This window comes from Molossus molossus, unplaced genomic scaffold (genome assembly GCF_014108415.1).
Source record: "Molossus molossus isolate mMolMol1 unplaced genomic scaffold, mMolMol1.p scaffold_m16_p_3, whole genome shotgun sequence".
NCBI classification, from domain to species: domain Eukaryota; kingdom Metazoa; phylum Chordata; class Mammalia; order Chiroptera; family Molossidae; genus Molossus; species Molossus molossus.
Genome location: NW_023425366.1, coordinates 96,593,661 through 96,610,647, shown reverse-complemented (window position 1 = coordinate 96,610,647; position 16,987 = coordinate 96,593,661). Strand labels below are relative to the sequence as shown.

The 16,987-nt window shown below is 49.7% G+C and overlaps 2 protein-coding genes across 2 annotated transcripts; one reads left to right on the top strand and one right to left on the bottom strand.

The window, feature by feature from the left end:
- Positions 1–8,618: 8,618 nt before the first annotated feature.
- Positions 8,619–9,871, top strand: PPP1R35 (protein phosphatase 1 regulatory subunit 35). The gene is made up of 4 exons (XM_036280089.1): positions 8,619–8,991; positions 9,072–9,327; positions 9,408–9,544; positions 9,643–9,871. Exons 1-4 carry the CDS (start codon positions 8,755–8,757, stop codon positions 9,814–9,816), a joined length of 804 nt encoding a protein of 267 aa, XP_036135982.1. The 5' UTR covers positions 8,619–8,754; the 3' UTR covers positions 9,817–9,871.
- A 1,318-nt stretch (positions 9,872–11,189) lies between these two features.
- MEPCE (methylphosphate capping enzyme) lies at positions 11,190–16,540 on the bottom strand. Its single transcript, XM_036280216.1, has 4 exons — positions 13,471–16,540; positions 12,185–12,403; positions 11,880–12,006; positions 11,190–11,765 (listed from the first exon to the last, which is right to left on the bottom strand). The coding sequence occupies exons 1-4, from the start codon at positions 15,130–15,132 to the stop codon at positions 11,713–11,715; spliced, it is 2,061 nt and encodes a 686-aa protein (XP_036136109.1). The 5' UTR covers positions 15,133–16,540; the 3' UTR covers positions 11,190–11,712.
- Between the last annotated feature and the right edge of the window lie 447 nt (positions 16,541–16,987).

The following is a 16,987-nucleotide window of genomic DNA, read 5'->3' as shown; positions in this document are numbered from 1 at the left end:
GTTATGCATATATGAATATAAGTTCTGTAGTTTATCTCTTCCCTTCCCCCCACCCCCTCTTCTGAGGTTTGTCAGTCTGTACCTTACTTCTATGTCTCTGGGTCTATTTTGTTCATCAGTTTGTTTTGTTCATTATATTCCACAAATAAGTGAGATCATGTGATATTTGTCTTTCTCTGCTTGTCTTGTTTCACTTAGGATAATACTCTCCAGGTCCCTCCATGTCACTCAAAGGAAAAGAGATCTTTCTTTCTTACAGCTGCATAGTATCCCATTGTGTATATGTACCACAGCTTTTTTATCCACTCATCTATTGATGGACACTTGGGCTGTTTCCAGATCTTAGCTATTGTAAATAGTGCTGCTATGAACATAGGGGTACATGTATTCTTTCTAATTGGTGTTTCAGGCTTCTTAGGGTATATTCCTAGAAGTGGATCACTGGGTCAAATGGCAGTTCAATTTTTAATTTTTTGAGGTAACACCATAGTGTTTTCCATAGTGGCTGCACCAGTCTGCATTCCCACCAGCAGTGTACTAGAGTCCCCTTTTCTCCACACCCTTGCCAGCACTTGTTGTTTGATGATTTGTTGATGGCGGCCATTCTGACAGGTGTGAGGTGATACCTCACTTGGCCTCTTTGTATGTAGATATATTTTCTCATCTGCAAATAGGAATAATACTATGCAAGGTTTTGTTTTAAGCAATTAGCACAATGCCTAGCATGTAGTAGTTTCTGAAAATTGTTAAATGTCTTCTATAATCCTTCCAGAAATCCTGTGATGTAGGTGTTACATTAATTATTTTCTTTATTGATTTTAGAGAGAAAGGAAGGAAGAAGGAAACAGAGATAGAAACATTGATGAGAGAGAACATCAATTGGCTGCCTCCTGCATGCCCACCACTGGAGATTTGGCCCACACCTGGGCCTGTGCCCTGATCCAGAACCAAACTAGAGACCTCTTGGTGCATGAGTCAATGCTCAACCACTGAGCCACACCGGCTGGGCCATTTTTTTTTTTTTTTTTTTTAGGTTTAGAAAGAAAGAAACATGTTAGAAACCTAGGCTCAAACTGTAGCAGACTGATCTCCCTGGCAACCAGGGCCCAGGATGAAATGTGATGGTTACCAAGAGAGTCGCTTATATATAATAAGACCCTGGCTGGTTTGGCTCAGTAGTTGGAGCGTCAGCCCACAGTCCAGAGAGACCCGGGTTCCGTTCTTGCTAAGGGCACTTACTTCAGTTGCAGTTTGTCCCCGGCCCCAATTGGGGTCGTGTGGGTGGCAACCACTCAATGTGTCTCTCTCACATGGATGTTTCTCTCTCTCTCTCTCCCTCCCACTCTATCTGAACAAAATATCAAAAAATGTCCTCGGGAGAGGATTAAAAAAAAAATCACCATATTAATCAAATCCCAAACTGTCAGAATCAGGGATAGTGTTTATAATATGACAAGAGTTCTTTTGACAAACATTTATTTTCTCTTTCTGTGGCCGATCTTGTACTGGACTCTGGGGAACATAGTACCCCCTTGCCTGAGCAGAAATGGCAGAGGTGGTGTGGGAGAGGAAGGGTGGAGCACCACACAGAAGCAGGTGCTGTGGGCTCTGGCCCTGGCTCTGTACCTATCAGCTGGTGACCTTGGGTCAGTTTTCTTATAAGTTCTAAGGTCCACTCTGTGTTAAATGCCTGGTTTCTAGGACAGGGCTCAGCCTGTACCTGGGCACCTCTTGGGGGCAGCCTGGGGAAGGTAGGGACTATGGGAGCAGAGACATTGGCTGATAAAGGCTTGTGGGGCTGGCTCATGCCTTAGACAAGGGTGGGTGGTGATCTGTAGAGGCTGAGACCCCTGTACCAGTAGTTTTGTGGGAGAAGAGTCCTGTTGTCCCACTCAAGCTTCCCATAGCCTCAGCAGCAGTGGACACCAGCAGGCTCTGGGCCAAGTTCCCTTTGCCATCTTGGAACCTTCTTGCAGCCTCAGAACCAATGTAGGGTCTCAGAGCTTTGGTTCCTTCTCAGGTCTCCCTTTGACCTTTGACCCTGCTCCCTCCTCAAGTTTCTGCCCAGCTGCCCAAGCTGGTTACTACTGTGAACCATAGCCCCAGCCTCTGGGGGTCCCTTCATGATGACCCAGCCCCAAATACCTTGTCCTGGCCCCATGACTCTCATCTCTCCTCTTTGCCTACAGAAAATTTCACCCCCACCTGGTACATTTTTCTCTCTGTTTCCCACCTCTCCCAGCAGCTGCAGACTTCCTCTTCTCCTTTCCCTTCTCCCACCCTGTATTTTCCTGCTGGGTGTTGGCATTTGGCAGACGGTCCTGAGGCCACTGTAGAGAGTGGAGTCCAAGGCACTCGAATCCTTCTCTTCTACCAGCTGCTACCAGGTTGTGGAAGGACCTCACTGTCTGACTAGAGGTTTCCATGGAATAACCCTTCACCCCGAAGGTCCCCCAACAGTAGGAGACCCTCCTGCATGTCCACCCTCATTGAGTAATAGACTGCTTCCATCCCATTTTTTAAGGTCTTAGGCATTGACTCCCTGTCAGGAAGAGATCTGTCAGGACCTGTATTCCAGGGTAAGGTCAGTAGCTTACCACATGTCTCTCTGTGTAGTTAATTCCCCCTATCCATGGCCCAATCATCCTGGATTATGGCTCTAACCTCACTTACCCTGTTCATGGCCTCTATCCCCTTTCTTATAGCTCCAGTGGTTTCTGACCAGCCTCTTTCCAGCCTTTTCAGGCTCGAACCAACTAGCGTCAACTTTCTATTCCGTGTTGACATCAAGAACATACCCTCATTAGCAAGCTCAGGCCCGCAGTCCAATACTCTTGCCTTTGCTGAGCCTGGCTCCACTGAATCATCTATACTCCAACCCTGAAAATCTGTTTCTCTCTTTTCCTAGCTTTATCCAATTTCCCCTTCCTCATTCTCCTCTACCCCACCCAGACTGTGGACAAATTCTTCTGACTCTGTTCCCTACCCTCAACTCTCTTTCATCCCAGAAGCTGGCCTCATTCCATACCCCTGGAGGCCCAATTAAGGGATTTCATCCTGGCCCTCCTGTTCCTTTCCCTGCCGCTGGAGGGGCAGGGTCAGTGTATTGGCATGCAGCCAGACCTGTGCACTCCTCTCTGGATCTCAGTCTATTCCTCCTGTGTTGAGAGAAAGGAGTGGTGGGTTCATGCAGGACTTTCTGCTGGGGGGTGGGGGTGTTTGCCTTATTAACTCCTGAGATTATGTAGGATGGGAAAGTAAGCTGTGTGGCTGGAGGGTGGGTCACAGCCATTAAAGTGTAAGGTCAGCCACTCCCATCCCCCAGCACTCCCTGTGTAACAGGGACACAATGTAGGTGTCTCTAGGTTGATCTATAGGCAATAGCCAATTTGGGAGTGGGAGATGGGAAGTGAGGGGTCCCTGCAGGAGGGGTTTGCAGAGGGTGATGGTAGATGGTTGCTGCTTCATTTCTTTGACTTATCTTGACCCTCTTGGAGGGTGCTTTCCTGGATGGAGCCTTTGTTCTTTCCTGCCCCCTCAGCCCTGGCAGGTCTTCCCAGCTGCCCTCTGTAGGAGTCCTAGCCACATTGTGGGTCACTGCATTTGAAGCATCCCATTGTAACTCTGGCATGGTTCCTTGAAGGATTTCTGACCCTGTCCTACCTCCTTTCATACCAACCCACCCAGAGCATCCGGACCAGCAGAAGCTTGGGGATAACCTTGAATGACCCCATCCAGGATGCAGACTTGCCTTCCCCAAATTAGTATCCAGTTCTGAGATGCCCCTTCCAGATGACTACAGGGAACACCGCCACTACCTGGTAAGGTGTAACCCATAAAGACAAAACCTAAGAGTGACCTCTTCTTGGGGGTCTTCTCTGTGCTTCTTTCCTTCTTCCTTCAGCATTCCCTTTCTCTCTTCTCCCCACTCTTCCCTGGATGGCAGATGATGCAGAGTTGGGACCTCTCCAGCCTGGAGTGTGGAGAGGCAAGTGCTAGTTGTTGAAGGCTTGGGCAGGGCTCCCTAGACGGCAATCACAGGTAATGGTAGCTTTTGTGTTTCTCCCCTTTTGCTTAGAGGAGGTGCAGTTCCTGAACAATATTTACAAATTCTCTCCTCACTCCCTCCTTTTAGGTTTCTCCTTCCCACCTTCTACTGCACTTAGGGCATGGTTTAGTGGGGCATGTAATTGGAATCCATTTTTGCAGAAGAGAGTAAAACTAAAACATGATGCCTCGAGGAGACTAAAGTCAAGGATAGAGAAGTCTTCCTCATTTATCAGTACTTCCTTAAAGGAGGTTTTTGTTTGTTTGTTTAAAAGGAAAAGCAGCCCTGGCCAGTTTGGCTCAGCGGTTAGAGTGTCGGCCTGCGGTCCGGAGAGACCCGGGTTTGGTTCCCGCTAAGGGCATGTACTTCGGTTGCAGTTTGTCCCCGGCCCTGGTTGGTCGTGCGGGTGGCAGCCACTCGATGTGTCCCTTCACATCGATGTTTCTCTCTCTCTCTCTCTCTCTCTCCCTTCCTCTCTCTCCCTCCCATTCTATCTGTACAAAAAATGGAAAAATACCCTCGGGTGAGGATTAAAAAAAATAATAAAAGGAAAAGCAATTCTAGGCCTCTCAGCTTGGTCCCTCCAAAAACATCCTAGAAAGCCCTGGTCAGTTTGTTCAGTGGTTAGAGCATCAGTCCGTGGACCAAAGAGTCATGGGTTCGAGTACGGTCAAGGGCACATACCTTGGTTGCAGTTCGTCCCCGACCCTGGTTGGGGTGATGCAGGAGGCCACTGGTCGATGTGTCTCTCTCGCATCGATGTTTCTCTCTCTCTTTCCCTCCCTCCCACTCTATCTGAAGATAAATGGGAAAATGTCCTTAGGTGAGGATTAAAAAAAAAAAAAAAATCCTAGAAAGAGTGGGGGCAGAACTAAGACCCCTCATTCCCGAAGATTCATATTGTTTCTTTAAAGTCATTAACTTTCCACTTCCCAGAGGTCCACAGCATAAGCTGTCAAACAGAATGGCTTGTCTTTATCTATATGTCTGGGCCTAGGAAGAGGTAGTGGCTATATTTTAAGGCTGAGGAATTAGGTTTATGGAATTTGTGGCTAGGGTTCCTGTAGGGCCTTTATAGCAACCAGCACAGTCAAGGTCTGGGGGACAGTTTCAAGTTTCAGCTCCAACACTTACTATGTGCCACTAAAGCTACTTTATCCTTAAAACAACAACAACAACAACAAACAAACAAACAAAAAACAAAAAGCTTTTATTATAGAAATGTTCATATATATACAAAAGTAAATAGTATAATAAACTCTGTGTACTCATCACCCAGCTTCAACAATAATCCACATTTGGCTAATCTGGTTTCTTCTATATACTCACACTCACTCATTGCCCTTCTTCCCAAACTCAACATTACTTTTATTTATTTTTTAATATGGATTTTTAGAGAGCAAGGAAGGTAGAGAGAGAGAGAGAGAGAGAGAGAGAGAGAGAGAGAAACATCCATTTTTGTTTTTCCACTTTTTTTTAATCCTCACCGGAAGACATTTTTCCATTTTTTGTTCAGGTAGAGTGGGGGGGAGAGAGAGGAACAGAGAGAGAGAAAGAAACATCGATGTGAAAGGGACACATAGAGTGGCTGCCACCCGCACAACCGACCAGGGCCGGGGACAAACTGCAACCAAGGTACGTGCCCTTAGCGGGAACCGAACCCGGGTCTCCCAGGACCGCAGGCCGACGCACCAACCGCTGAGCCAAATCGGCCAGGGCTGTTTTTCCACTTTTTTATGCATTCATTGGTTGATTTTTTTTTTTTTAAATCCTCACTCAAGGATATGTTTTTTATTGATTTATTTTTTAGAGAAAGTGTAAGGGAGACAGACAGAAACATCAATGTGAGAGATACATCAATCGGTTGTCTCCTGTGCACAACCTAACCTGGGATTGAACCTATAACCCAGGTATGGGCCCTGACTGGGAATCAAACCCTCGACCCTTCCATCCAAGGGCTGGCACTCTAACCACTAAGCAAAACTGGCCAAGGCAGGATATGCTTCTATTTATTTATTTTTAAATATTTTGCCTTTATTGATTTTAGAGAGAGAGGAAGAGAGAGAGAAATAGAAACATCGATGAGAGAGAACATCGATTGGCCACCTCCTGCATGCCCCCAACTGGGGATCAGGCCCACAACCTGGGCATGTGCTCCGACGGGGAATGGAACCGGCGACTTCTTAGTGCATGGGTCGACGCTCAACCAGTGAGCCACACCAGCAGGGCTAGGATATTTTTTTAAATTTAAGCTAAAATATGCCATGAGTTCATATAGATACTTCCTAATTAAATCAAGACTACAGAAAATTTGCATAAATTGCTGATTTTAGATTTGCATCTCCTTTTTCCTGTTCTGGTACAAATCAACATAATTATTTTTCCCAATTTTTTAGTGTGGTAAAATATGCATCACATAAAATGTAATATGTTAACCATTTTAAGTGTACATTTGTGTTAAATATATTCATAACGTTGTACAACTATCACCACAATCCATCTCCATAACTCTTTTCCATTTTGTAAAATTGAAACTCTATACCAGCAATTTCAACCAGTGTGCTACAAGAATTTTTAAAACATGCAATACCTGACTATTTAGCCAGGGGCACTGACCTCTTTTTCCTTACATTTTCAAATTAAAAAATAACAACAGCTAATACAACAATAGCCATACGATATGAATGAATCAAAATTATACTTTTTTTTGGTCAGATCGGCAAAAAGTATAATATATATTTTGGTATGCTGCAGAATTTTAGTAATTAATTTAAGTGTCTCATTAGATGAAAATGGTTGAAAATCGCTGCTCTGTATCCATTAAATAACTCTCCAGTTCTCCCTCTTCCTGCCCAGCCCTTGGCAACCAGGCAACCACCATTCTACCGTCTGTCTTTATTATTTTAACTATTCTAAATACCTTATTTATGTGGGATCATATAGTATTTGTCTTTTTTTGACATTCAGTATTATTTTATTAGTTTCAGGTGTATAGCATAGTGGTCGATTATATAATTTACAAAGTGATCCAACATAATTGTTTTGGCCTACACATTTTCACCTATTCCTGACAACATGACTACTGAGTACAATTTAAGATTTTATGGCAGTTTATTTTTTAATGTCAGTTAATTTTGTCCTTAGGGTAGATCTTTGGATGTACAATTAAGTCAGTATATTCTCAAGTCACTCAGAAGAGTTCCCTTCAGTGTAGTTAGGCCACCAACTAGATATACATTTAGGTTCATTTGTTTCATTTTACTTTCAACTTTTAGGATTTTCAAAAAATTAATTTTTATCACACAATCATGTAAAACAGAAAGTTTCCTAAGTCAAATGCACAAAAAAAAGTATATTCAAAGTCTTGCTTCTTTTACTTTCATTCTAGTCTCTCCTTTCCAAGTTAAGTAACCATTAAAAAATTTAAATGTATACTTCCACTTTTAAAAAATCTAAGTATTTATTTATTTACATTGTACCTCCCTACTCCCTTTTACAAACGAAGAGTAGAGGGAATGGGCATACTTTCATATTCTCCATTCCAGCAGGTAAGCCTCTAGTGTTTCACAACTGAGATCCTCGAAAACTTTTTTTTTTTGTAAAATGAGGGCAATGCTATCCAGTCTGTCTGATCTTCCACAGCATTTCTTGGGACGATAAAATTCTCAAACTGAAAAGTGGGCCCTGTCTGGTTTGGCTCAGCGGTTGGAGCTTGGGCCTGCAGACCAGAGAGTCCCAGGTTCGGTTCCTGCTTGGGGCACGCAACAACAACAAAAAAAAAAAGAAAGAAAAAGTGGTATACAAACATGCCTGTTTACTTATTAACCCATTTTTGGGAGAACCTTGAATCCTGAACCCAATTTAGTACATTTAACACAAGAGCAGAGGCTCGCAGAATTGAGAGGACCTGCAGAAGGAATATGGGGAATAAGTGAGAGCTCCAATCATCTGCCTTGCAGTCAAGGGGCCTGATAAATCCATCAAGCCCTTCGTTTAAAAAACTGTACTCAACATACAAATGTCTATTTATATAGAAATGTCTATTTATCTAGTATTTTAGGAGACCGTCAAAAAGGAAAAAGTAACAAACAACCTCAAGGTTAAGTGAGGCAGTTAATGCTCAAGCAAACACGATCGCCCAGCGTCCCAGGAGGGAGCAGAGGGCTGGGGTCAGCGAGCCCTGCCCTGATTCAAAGCAGGAAGCTCTGGTCCGAGGTCGGAGGCGACGGAAAACCTGGAGATGCTGTGAAGGCACGAAATAGGGAAGTCCAGTGCGGGGAAGCTGGAAGTTAAGTTAAAGCTGTCCCATTTGACACCACTACAGGGAGGACTGACACACTGCGGACTCCAGCAGAAGCCAGGTGAAGATTCCACCGGGAAAATACGCCATGTCCCAGATTCCGAAAGGAGAAATGGTACTGACGAGGATCCGTAGTGCTTCCCCGGGTTTCAGCTCTAAAATCCCAGCCTGGGGGTGGGGCCGAGGTCGGCCTGCAGAAGCCCGCCAGGAAACAGGGAGAGGAGCAACGGAAATGACGCTTCGGAGCGTCAACAGGGCGGGGCGGGGGCTTGTCTTCCCAACCCCCTGGGTAGGGGCTAACGGTTTCCGGAGCAATGCCTGGGAGGGGCCGGGAAGAAGAGGTGTCAAGCCCGTGCCCTGCGAGCCTTGGCCCCCAGTGATCCCGTGCCCCTGCAGCCACTCCAAGATGATGGGCTGTGGGGAGGCAGAGCTGAAATCGGCGGAAGGGGAAGAGGCCGTGGCGGCCCCAGGACCACCCCCAGAACCCCGCACCCCGGAGCCCGGAGTCCCAGTGCCCGAGCCTGGCCTGGATCTGAGCCTGAGCTTGAGCCCGCAGTCCGAGAGCCCTGAGCGGCCGAACTGCAGCCTCGGGCGGGGGAAAGGGCGGGCAAACCGGCGGGGCGGGGCCCGCAAGGGGCGGCAGGTGAGCTGGCGTAAGGCCCGGTCGGCAGCCCGCCAACCGCCCCGTGCCCCCTTCTTCACTGTCCTGCTCTCTGCTCTCAGGTCCGTTTCCATCTGGCGCCACCCTCCCCGGTCCGGTTCGAGCCTCGGCTGCCGGTCACCGCAGCACCGAGCGAGAAGCCCGCGGCGTCGCAGGACCTGAGTGCGCCCGCGCAGTACAGCAGCCTGGCTTTGAGCCTAGAGCTGCAGGCCGCGCGGGCCGCAGCCGCGGGCCAGTTCGATGCCGCAAAGGCCGTGGAGGAACAGCTGAGAAAGTCGTTCCAAACCCGCTGTGTCTTGGAGGAGAGCGTGGCGGAGGGTGAGGGGGGCGGATGGCCGGCCGGGCGCGGGAGTTGGGGTGAGAGGCGCGGCTCACCTCCACTCCCCCTGCGGTCTCAGGGCTGAACGTGCCGCGCTCCAAGCGGCTTTTCCGGGACCTGGTGAGCCTGCAGGTGCCCGAGGAACAGGTTCTGAACGCTGCGCTGAGGGGAAAATTGGCGCTCCTGTCACCGCAGGCCCGAGCCCCATCCCCAAAGGTGAGGGACTTGGTCTTGAGTCCCCTCCCGCACTCCCTCCTCTCCTCCGTCTCGGGCTCTTCCCTTTCCGGGTGTAACCTTGCTTTGGACTCCAACAGGAGCCACCTGGGCCAGGGCCAGACATGACAGTGCTGTGCGACCCAGAAACATTATTTTATGAATCTCCACACCTGACCCTGGACAGTCTGCCCTCTCTCCGCCTTCAACTCCGGCCGCGCCCTTCAGAGGATACCTTCCTCATGTATCGGACACTAAGGCGATGGGAAGTGTAGACCTGGAGGCTCCCAGAATTGCTAGTTCCTATTTTTATGTTAAAAGTATCAGAATAAAGTGGTTTTGTTAACAAATGGGACTTTTCTTGGGAGGCTTAAGATGGGGTCAAGCCGCAGGTTGAAAGCTGCCAGGAAGTCAAGTGTTTTGACTTTTTTTTTTTTGCTTATCAAATTTATTATTTATTTTATTTATTTATTTATTTTTTTGTTACAGATATTTTACCTTTTTACCCCATTGGCACCCCCCACCCCACCCCCCCTCCACCCTGTCCCCAGCTTAGTTGTCCATGTCCATTGGTCATGCATATATGCATATAAGTTCTGTGGTTTATCTCTTCCCACCCCCCCCACCCCCCATCCCCTCTTCTGAGGGATGTCAGTCTGTGCCCTACTTCCATGTGTCTGGGTGTTTTGACTTTTTTTAAAGGAACTCAGTAATGACAAGTAGAAAACACTGGTCCAAGTCAGGGGTTTAGTTGTGTGGGTTTTTTGTTTTTTTTAGAGCCTTATACCAGATTGCGTTTATTGATTTTAGATAGGATAGGAGAAACATTTGACTGGTTGCCTCATAAGCGCCCGAACTAGGAATGAACCTGAAACCTTTCAGTGTATGGGATGCTCCTACCACCTGAGCCACACCAGCCATGGCCAAGTCAGGGGTCGCAATACCCTCCCTATATCTTCCTGACTTCAGTCACACCTACCACCTTTGTTTTTGATAACACAATGCTTGTCTCTTTGCACCACTGATTTCTGATCACTTTAACATGTGGATCTCAGCCGAATGTTACCTGACTCAAGGGACTTGGAAGGCAGCTACTAGCACCTAGTTATTTTAATTATCTCCTTGATTTTATCTTCAAGGGCCTTGCCATCTTTACACCTGACCAAAGAGTACTCAATATTTGTTGAATGTCCAAAACTCCAGGGACACTTGAGAAGCTGCTGAAAAGCTACACGTTTAGTTAAACTGCCTATTAATCTGGTTCCACAGCACCAAAAAAGGAGGATAGGAGGTAGGTAGGTTCTAAAGCAGGGAGGCAGTCTGGTCTCAAGTGCCTTTTTCTAGCTCCACTTCAACTCCACTGTTAACTTCCAAAGTTAGCTTTCTGCCAAAGCTTCCATAAAAAAATTGTCGATTTTTGGGGTGGGGTGGGGTAGATAGGCTCTTCAAGTTTCACATCAAAATCTGCATTACAACCCTTTTTCCTGACTAGAGTTCTACATAGTCGTGTGTACATCTAGCAATCTACAATCTTCCTAACCACTGAAAAACCTTAAAAGACTGTAGTCTGAGCAGAAAAGAAGCACAGGTTGTACTGGGAGGCACCACCCATCCCTTCCCACCAGCTAAAAAGTGCCAGACATAGGTGTGGGGGCCATTGCCCTAAACATCAAGTTTATTGTGCTGTTCTTACATTCCAAACCCAACGCCCTCTCCCAGTGGGGGACAGCAGAGGGATTTTCACAGTACCTGCATGCCTCCCCATTCTTAAGTCTCAGTCCATCTATCTGTGGTCCACTGAAACAGAGCTAGGGACAAGGGCTGAGGAGAATGGGAATCTCTCCTTGGAAGAACAGGAGGAAGAGGCTAGAGAACTTGATAATCCCACACCTCCTGTGTCCTAGAACAAAGGTCAGCAAACAGTCCATGCCATCCAGCCCAATGGGCTGGGGGAAAGAAAGATGGTAACTCCAGAACAGCTGGGCTCACTGCTTAGGTACCAGAGGTGTAGGGAGGAGGCTGGGGCAGCAACATAGGAAAAGCTTTCTATGCAGATCCAAGAGAGGAAACTTTTTGGAGCCAGAAAGGAAAGACTGTGGGATACTTTCTTCTCTCCCCAGGTCCTTAAGAGCAGCGGGCAGCTTCTTCACACTTTCTCTTCAGGGGGCCACTTAGTGGCTGGGGGATCGGGCCTTGTGGAACAGGTACATAGGACGCTGGAAGCCTGAGAGGAGAGTATGCAATCAGGAGGGGTTGGTAGGACCTCAAGACTCCATAGGGTCTGCACCCTTTCCACCAGGACTGGTCTCCCTCCCCCAACAAAATAAGCCAGCCTTACCTTTGAAGGTGTTGTGGGGTGTGGCCACAAGCTCATAGCTGGAAAAGCCCACCTCTGGGGATGTCAGGTAGGAAGTGAACTGCTCTGGCTTCAGCTGGATTCGGTAATAGTTCTTGTAGGTTGTTTCCTAGGGAGAAGAGCAAGGGACCACTTCAGCTTGCTGCCTTCTCCCTTGCCGGAGAATGACACCCACTCTGGGGTTCTTTTCACCTTGTTCAGAAAGTCTTCTTTCTGCTTCCTTGAGGCCTTTCTTTCCTCAACTAAAGGAAGATATATACCCAATTCCCACTGAAACCTCAACTTACTGTGAGAGTCTTTCTCTTGGCATACGTTGACCAAGGTTGGGGTTCCAGGACCAGGATGCCCCCAGGGCGTAGGTGCCGGTAGATCCGGCGAAACATGCGCTTCAGTCCTTCGTCTCCCCAGTTCAGGTGCACCCACTTGGTAAGGCTGAGGCAGAGCACCACATCATACTCAGGTGTTTGGGCCTCCACCAGCTCATCTCGATCCAGCACATAGTTACCCTGAGGGCAAAGTCGATAGAGGCATTAAAAGAACCACTGCCCCCACACAACTCAATCTGCAGCCTCACTTTAGCCCTTGGCGACAATCATCTGTGATACTTTCAGTCTCATTTTCTTGCATGCTACTGGTGATAAACCAAACACAAAGAAACCTGGGTGATTTTAAGTTGAGCAAAGTATCCATGAGATCTCCAAAGTTGGAGTGAAATTGCAGAGAAAGAATGCCAGAGTTCCTCCAAGACCCTGCCCATTAAGCTGAGTGACTCAATGTTATACAAAGGGACCTAATACAGATTTGAAAAGGAGACCTGTGGTTCCTTCTCAGTAGCTGGGGCTGGCAAAGTTTCAGGCTTGGTCTTTCCTTTCTTCCAGAGAAGTGAAGAGCCCATTCCCTAGGAAATCTTTTCTAGATAAGCTCATTACCACTCTCTGGAAAGTCCATTTTTCAACACTCCTGCAGATCGCTGAAGACATGCTACCTTCCCCTCCTGCAGAGGACTTTATTATTCATTCCACTAGCTAAGGTCAATGTGGAGATGATCCAAGTACAAGCCACTTGGGTTCCTAACCACTGACAGATGCTCCTCAACCAACTCTATATCTAATGCAAACAAAGTCCCTATCAACAGATAAAAACTAAATATTATCTACCCCCCCACCCCCAAATAGTCCATGCCTGATACCCATCCTTTGTGCACCTTCAGTAGGCTGGAGGACAAGTTTCCATCTGGACCAAATCCTGTAGTGACCATCAGCAGTAGCCCCCAAGAGAAGGTGGACTAGTCTGGATTACAGTCCAGGCAGGAAGCAGGGCAAAAGGAGTCAGATCCCATTTTGGGGCTAGTAGTCATGAGAAAGGAGCCCAGGTAGAGCCCCTACCTTTCCAGTTTATAGGAAGGAAGAGACACCCAGTGGAATCAGTTGCAGATTCAGACCATTCTCTTGAGGATCTGGTTCTCCCTGTAAGGACTGCATGCACAGATATCCCTCTGGCTCATAACCTTCCCCTGCCACATTCTTATTTCATCTCACCCTCATACCTGGCTCCTATCCCAAGACCCTCTTACCGTAACGAAGACAACATTGTTGGGGAAGACTGATGTGTCTGCTCCATCCAAGGGCACTTGGGGTGCAGCAATGGGACCCCGACTGGCTGTCAGTGAGGCTGGGAAGCAGCTCCTCTTTCTGATGGCTGTGGTCCCTTCCTCACTCTCTGCACTTGGGTTCCCCTCAGAAGTCTGGGTTTGCAGACGCAGCTCCTCAGACAGGTAGTGTCGGATGTTTTGGCGGGCTGAATGGATGAGTTGGGCATCGATATCCAGGCCTACCATGCGGGATGGACCCCACTTACAGGCAATAGTCAGGGTCAGATGGCCCACATTGCAGCCCAGATCTAGGACGTCCCGACCCCGGAACCACTCAGGCTTCAACACCCGAAGGCGCCCATCCTCACAGGAAGGATTGCGGTACCCATAGTACTTGCAATAATTCCCATACTGGAACTTGCGCTGTTGCTTTTTGAAACCTGCTGCAGGTAGTGGGTGGAGGTGGTGGCGGCCTCCCCCACTCCCTCGGCCCTTTTCCTTAGGACCCTGGCCTCCTCCACCCCTAGCCCCTGCCTCTGACTTGCTGGAAGTCCTGCGACGTTTTCGATGTCGTGAGGAGGAAGACGGGGTTGCAGAGGTAACTGAGGCAGCTGGAGGGGCTGAAAGGGAGCCTGAGGGACCCTGTAGGGCAGATGGTAGGGGCGACACGACCTCATCCCTGCAGTTGATGGCTGTGTTGAGTTCATAGGGCTGGGGGGCATCCCGGTTCTGGCCTCTATGCCGCTGTTGCTGTGTGGTGCCCTCCCCATGGAGTGAGGGAGTGAGGGGGGCTGTGGGCAGCACAGAGTGGCTATCATTCCCTCCAGTTGTCTGCTGCTGCTGGTGGTGCTGTCCCCGGTGTCTATGCCTCTTCCGACCAGTCTTGAGTGGTGAAGCAAGTACTACTTGGGCCTCATCAGTGCAAGTATTGAGACTGAGCGGGTCAGTAATATCTTTGGGGATGAGAATCTCCACTGGATCTCGCCCCTTGGCTGGAAGTGGGGATGACTTAGGGGTCTCTGCATTGAGTGCGCGGCTCACTTCCTCATCCAGGAGACTATTCAGGTTCAGTGGATCAAAGATATTGCCCCCCAGTAGGAAGTTGGAGGGTAACACAGAGTCACAGTCCGAATTAACCCGCCTGCGCCTCTTGAAGGCCGGATGTTTGAAGCCTCCACCACCTCCCCCTACATTGCAGCTATTTCTCCTCTTGCCCCCACCTCCCCCAGGGGGCCGGTGGGGCTGATAGCCATTCCGGGGTCGAGGCGGGGCAGGGGGTCCCAGTTCCGTTCCGCTCCCTCCCCGTCGCTCCTCCCCCACGTCCGGGGGAGCGGCTCGCCCCTGGGGATCCGACAGGCGGGCCTCCCCGTGCGCCTGGGGGCCGCCCCCTCGTAGCTGCTCCGACTGGCCGCCCCGAGGGGTAGGTGTAGCCCTGGGGCTCTCCTTGCCCGCCCCAGAAGCCAAGACCCCAGCTGAGTGTGCGCGCGGGCCCGGCCCACGCTGCGTACCGCCGCGGAGCTCCCCAGAGGCGACCTCTCGGTGTGGTTGCACCGAGGGGCTGCCCCCTCCGCCTGACTCCTCTTTGAGCGGCGGCGGCGGGGCAGGCACCAGAAACGGCTCCTTCTCCGCCGCCATCTCTATCATTTCCTCCCCTTATTGCGTCCCAGTCGAGGGCTACGATGGTGGACCAGGGGGCTTAACCCCCCTTCTGAGACCCCGCTCCCTTCCCCCCCTTTCCCGGGTGCACGCGCAGCTCTGCTCGTCTCTTCTAGTCTCGCGCCCAAGCGCCTCCCCCGAAGCGCGCCCCCCTTGCCCACGAGACCAAAACAAGATGCCCGCGAGACCCGAACAACTGGAGGACTCAACCGCGCGTGCGCCGACCCCTTTCTCCTTTACCACTACCGCTTTGCCGTGAGCGCGCACTGCTGGAGCGCGTTCCTCTCGCCCCAGATTCACGCATGCGCACTCTGCCACCACCCTGGTCGCGCGCGCATCCGAGTACGAACCAACTTAACGGCTCCGGGAGTTTAAATCTAGCCCCCCTTAATCCTCCCCAAAAGCCCACCACCCCAAACTGACACCCTACTTCCCTTCGCAGCTATGTTCGTCCCTACTGATATCCTTTGTCTCTGCCGCGCGAACCCACCCACCGTAGGCGGGGGACGGGGAGCTGGTGTAAAAAGGTCTCCTTGACACCCGACCCTTGTTCCTGAGGAATGAGTCTCAGCGGTCTCCGCCCGGCTCTAAACCCAACAACCTCCCTACCCCGCCTCCTTCCTCCCCCTAGTGGGGAGCGCCTGCGCACATCCTTTTGGGCTTGCGCGGGTAGAAGCAGCACGTGCTGGAGGTGACGCCCCGCCCTCCGTCCCAGGGGCGGGGACTGTTACGTCGCTTCCCCAGGTTTGGTACACGTAACGTACGTCAGCACGACGCGGAGGGGAGTGGTTAAGGAAAGGGTTGGCCCTCATGAATTATTCATGACCTAGTTGTCCCCCCCTCTTTGCCCACCTACTTAGAAGGGCTTCGGAGGGGCAGAGGGGGTGGACCATAAAAGTGAGGAAGGAGCAAGTGTACTGATCGTCTTCCTACGAACTGTTCTCAGTAAAACACGATAAGTCATTTTAACTCACCCCCCTGGAATATATTCACTGCTGAGCTGAAAAAAATCAGCACTAAAACAGCCGTTGTTGTCCAAATCCTTCTTCCCCCGAAATGGCCGAATCCTTTTCTCGCTCGTCAGCCTTCCCCTGATCGCGATCACCTGGGGACACCACGCCCTTCCCTCCGCCTCCACACCCAAAACCCCGACACCAACGCCCCCGCATACCACCAGACGCCTGCGCTGGAGCCCCTAGCCCGAGGACTGCAATCCCATGCCCACCAAAGCCACCAATAGCAATACATTCACCACCACCATCTCGTACGCAGGCCTTCCCGAGTGCACGCTGCGGCTTCGCGCCGCGTTATAGAAAAACGAGTGTGGGTGGGGAAGAGGTTTAGGCTTCCTTGGGTCTCTGCCTCGGCCAATGGGGAGGAAGCTATTCAACGTCCTTTCTACTCAGTGCTAGGTGGCCCGTTCTCTTTGCCAACAGTGTTTGGGATGCGGGTCCTATGTCTGAGAAGAGGGTGGGGGAGCGAGAATGGGGTGGAGAGTCTCAAACAATTAAAATAAGGGTACGAAGGAGACTAAAAAGAAGAATAGAAATCAGGGAACGAAAAGAAGGAAAAGACAGTTTGAGACAGAGAAAAGTTAGTAAAACAAAGATGTGGTTCATCAACGATCAGGCACTACTATTGCCGCCTAAAAAAAGTGAAGCCAACCAGGATTATGGGATTTGTAGTTTTACAGAGCGTTCGATTGGAAGATGGCGGCAATCACTCAGCTGCGCAAGCGCAAACACGTCTTCCGGCTGTGCTTGCGCCTCAGCACTGAGAGGTCGCCGCTTGAAGGAACTGTGGAGCTTATTCGTGGCCTCGCGCCTTTTCTTGGTGGCGGGGG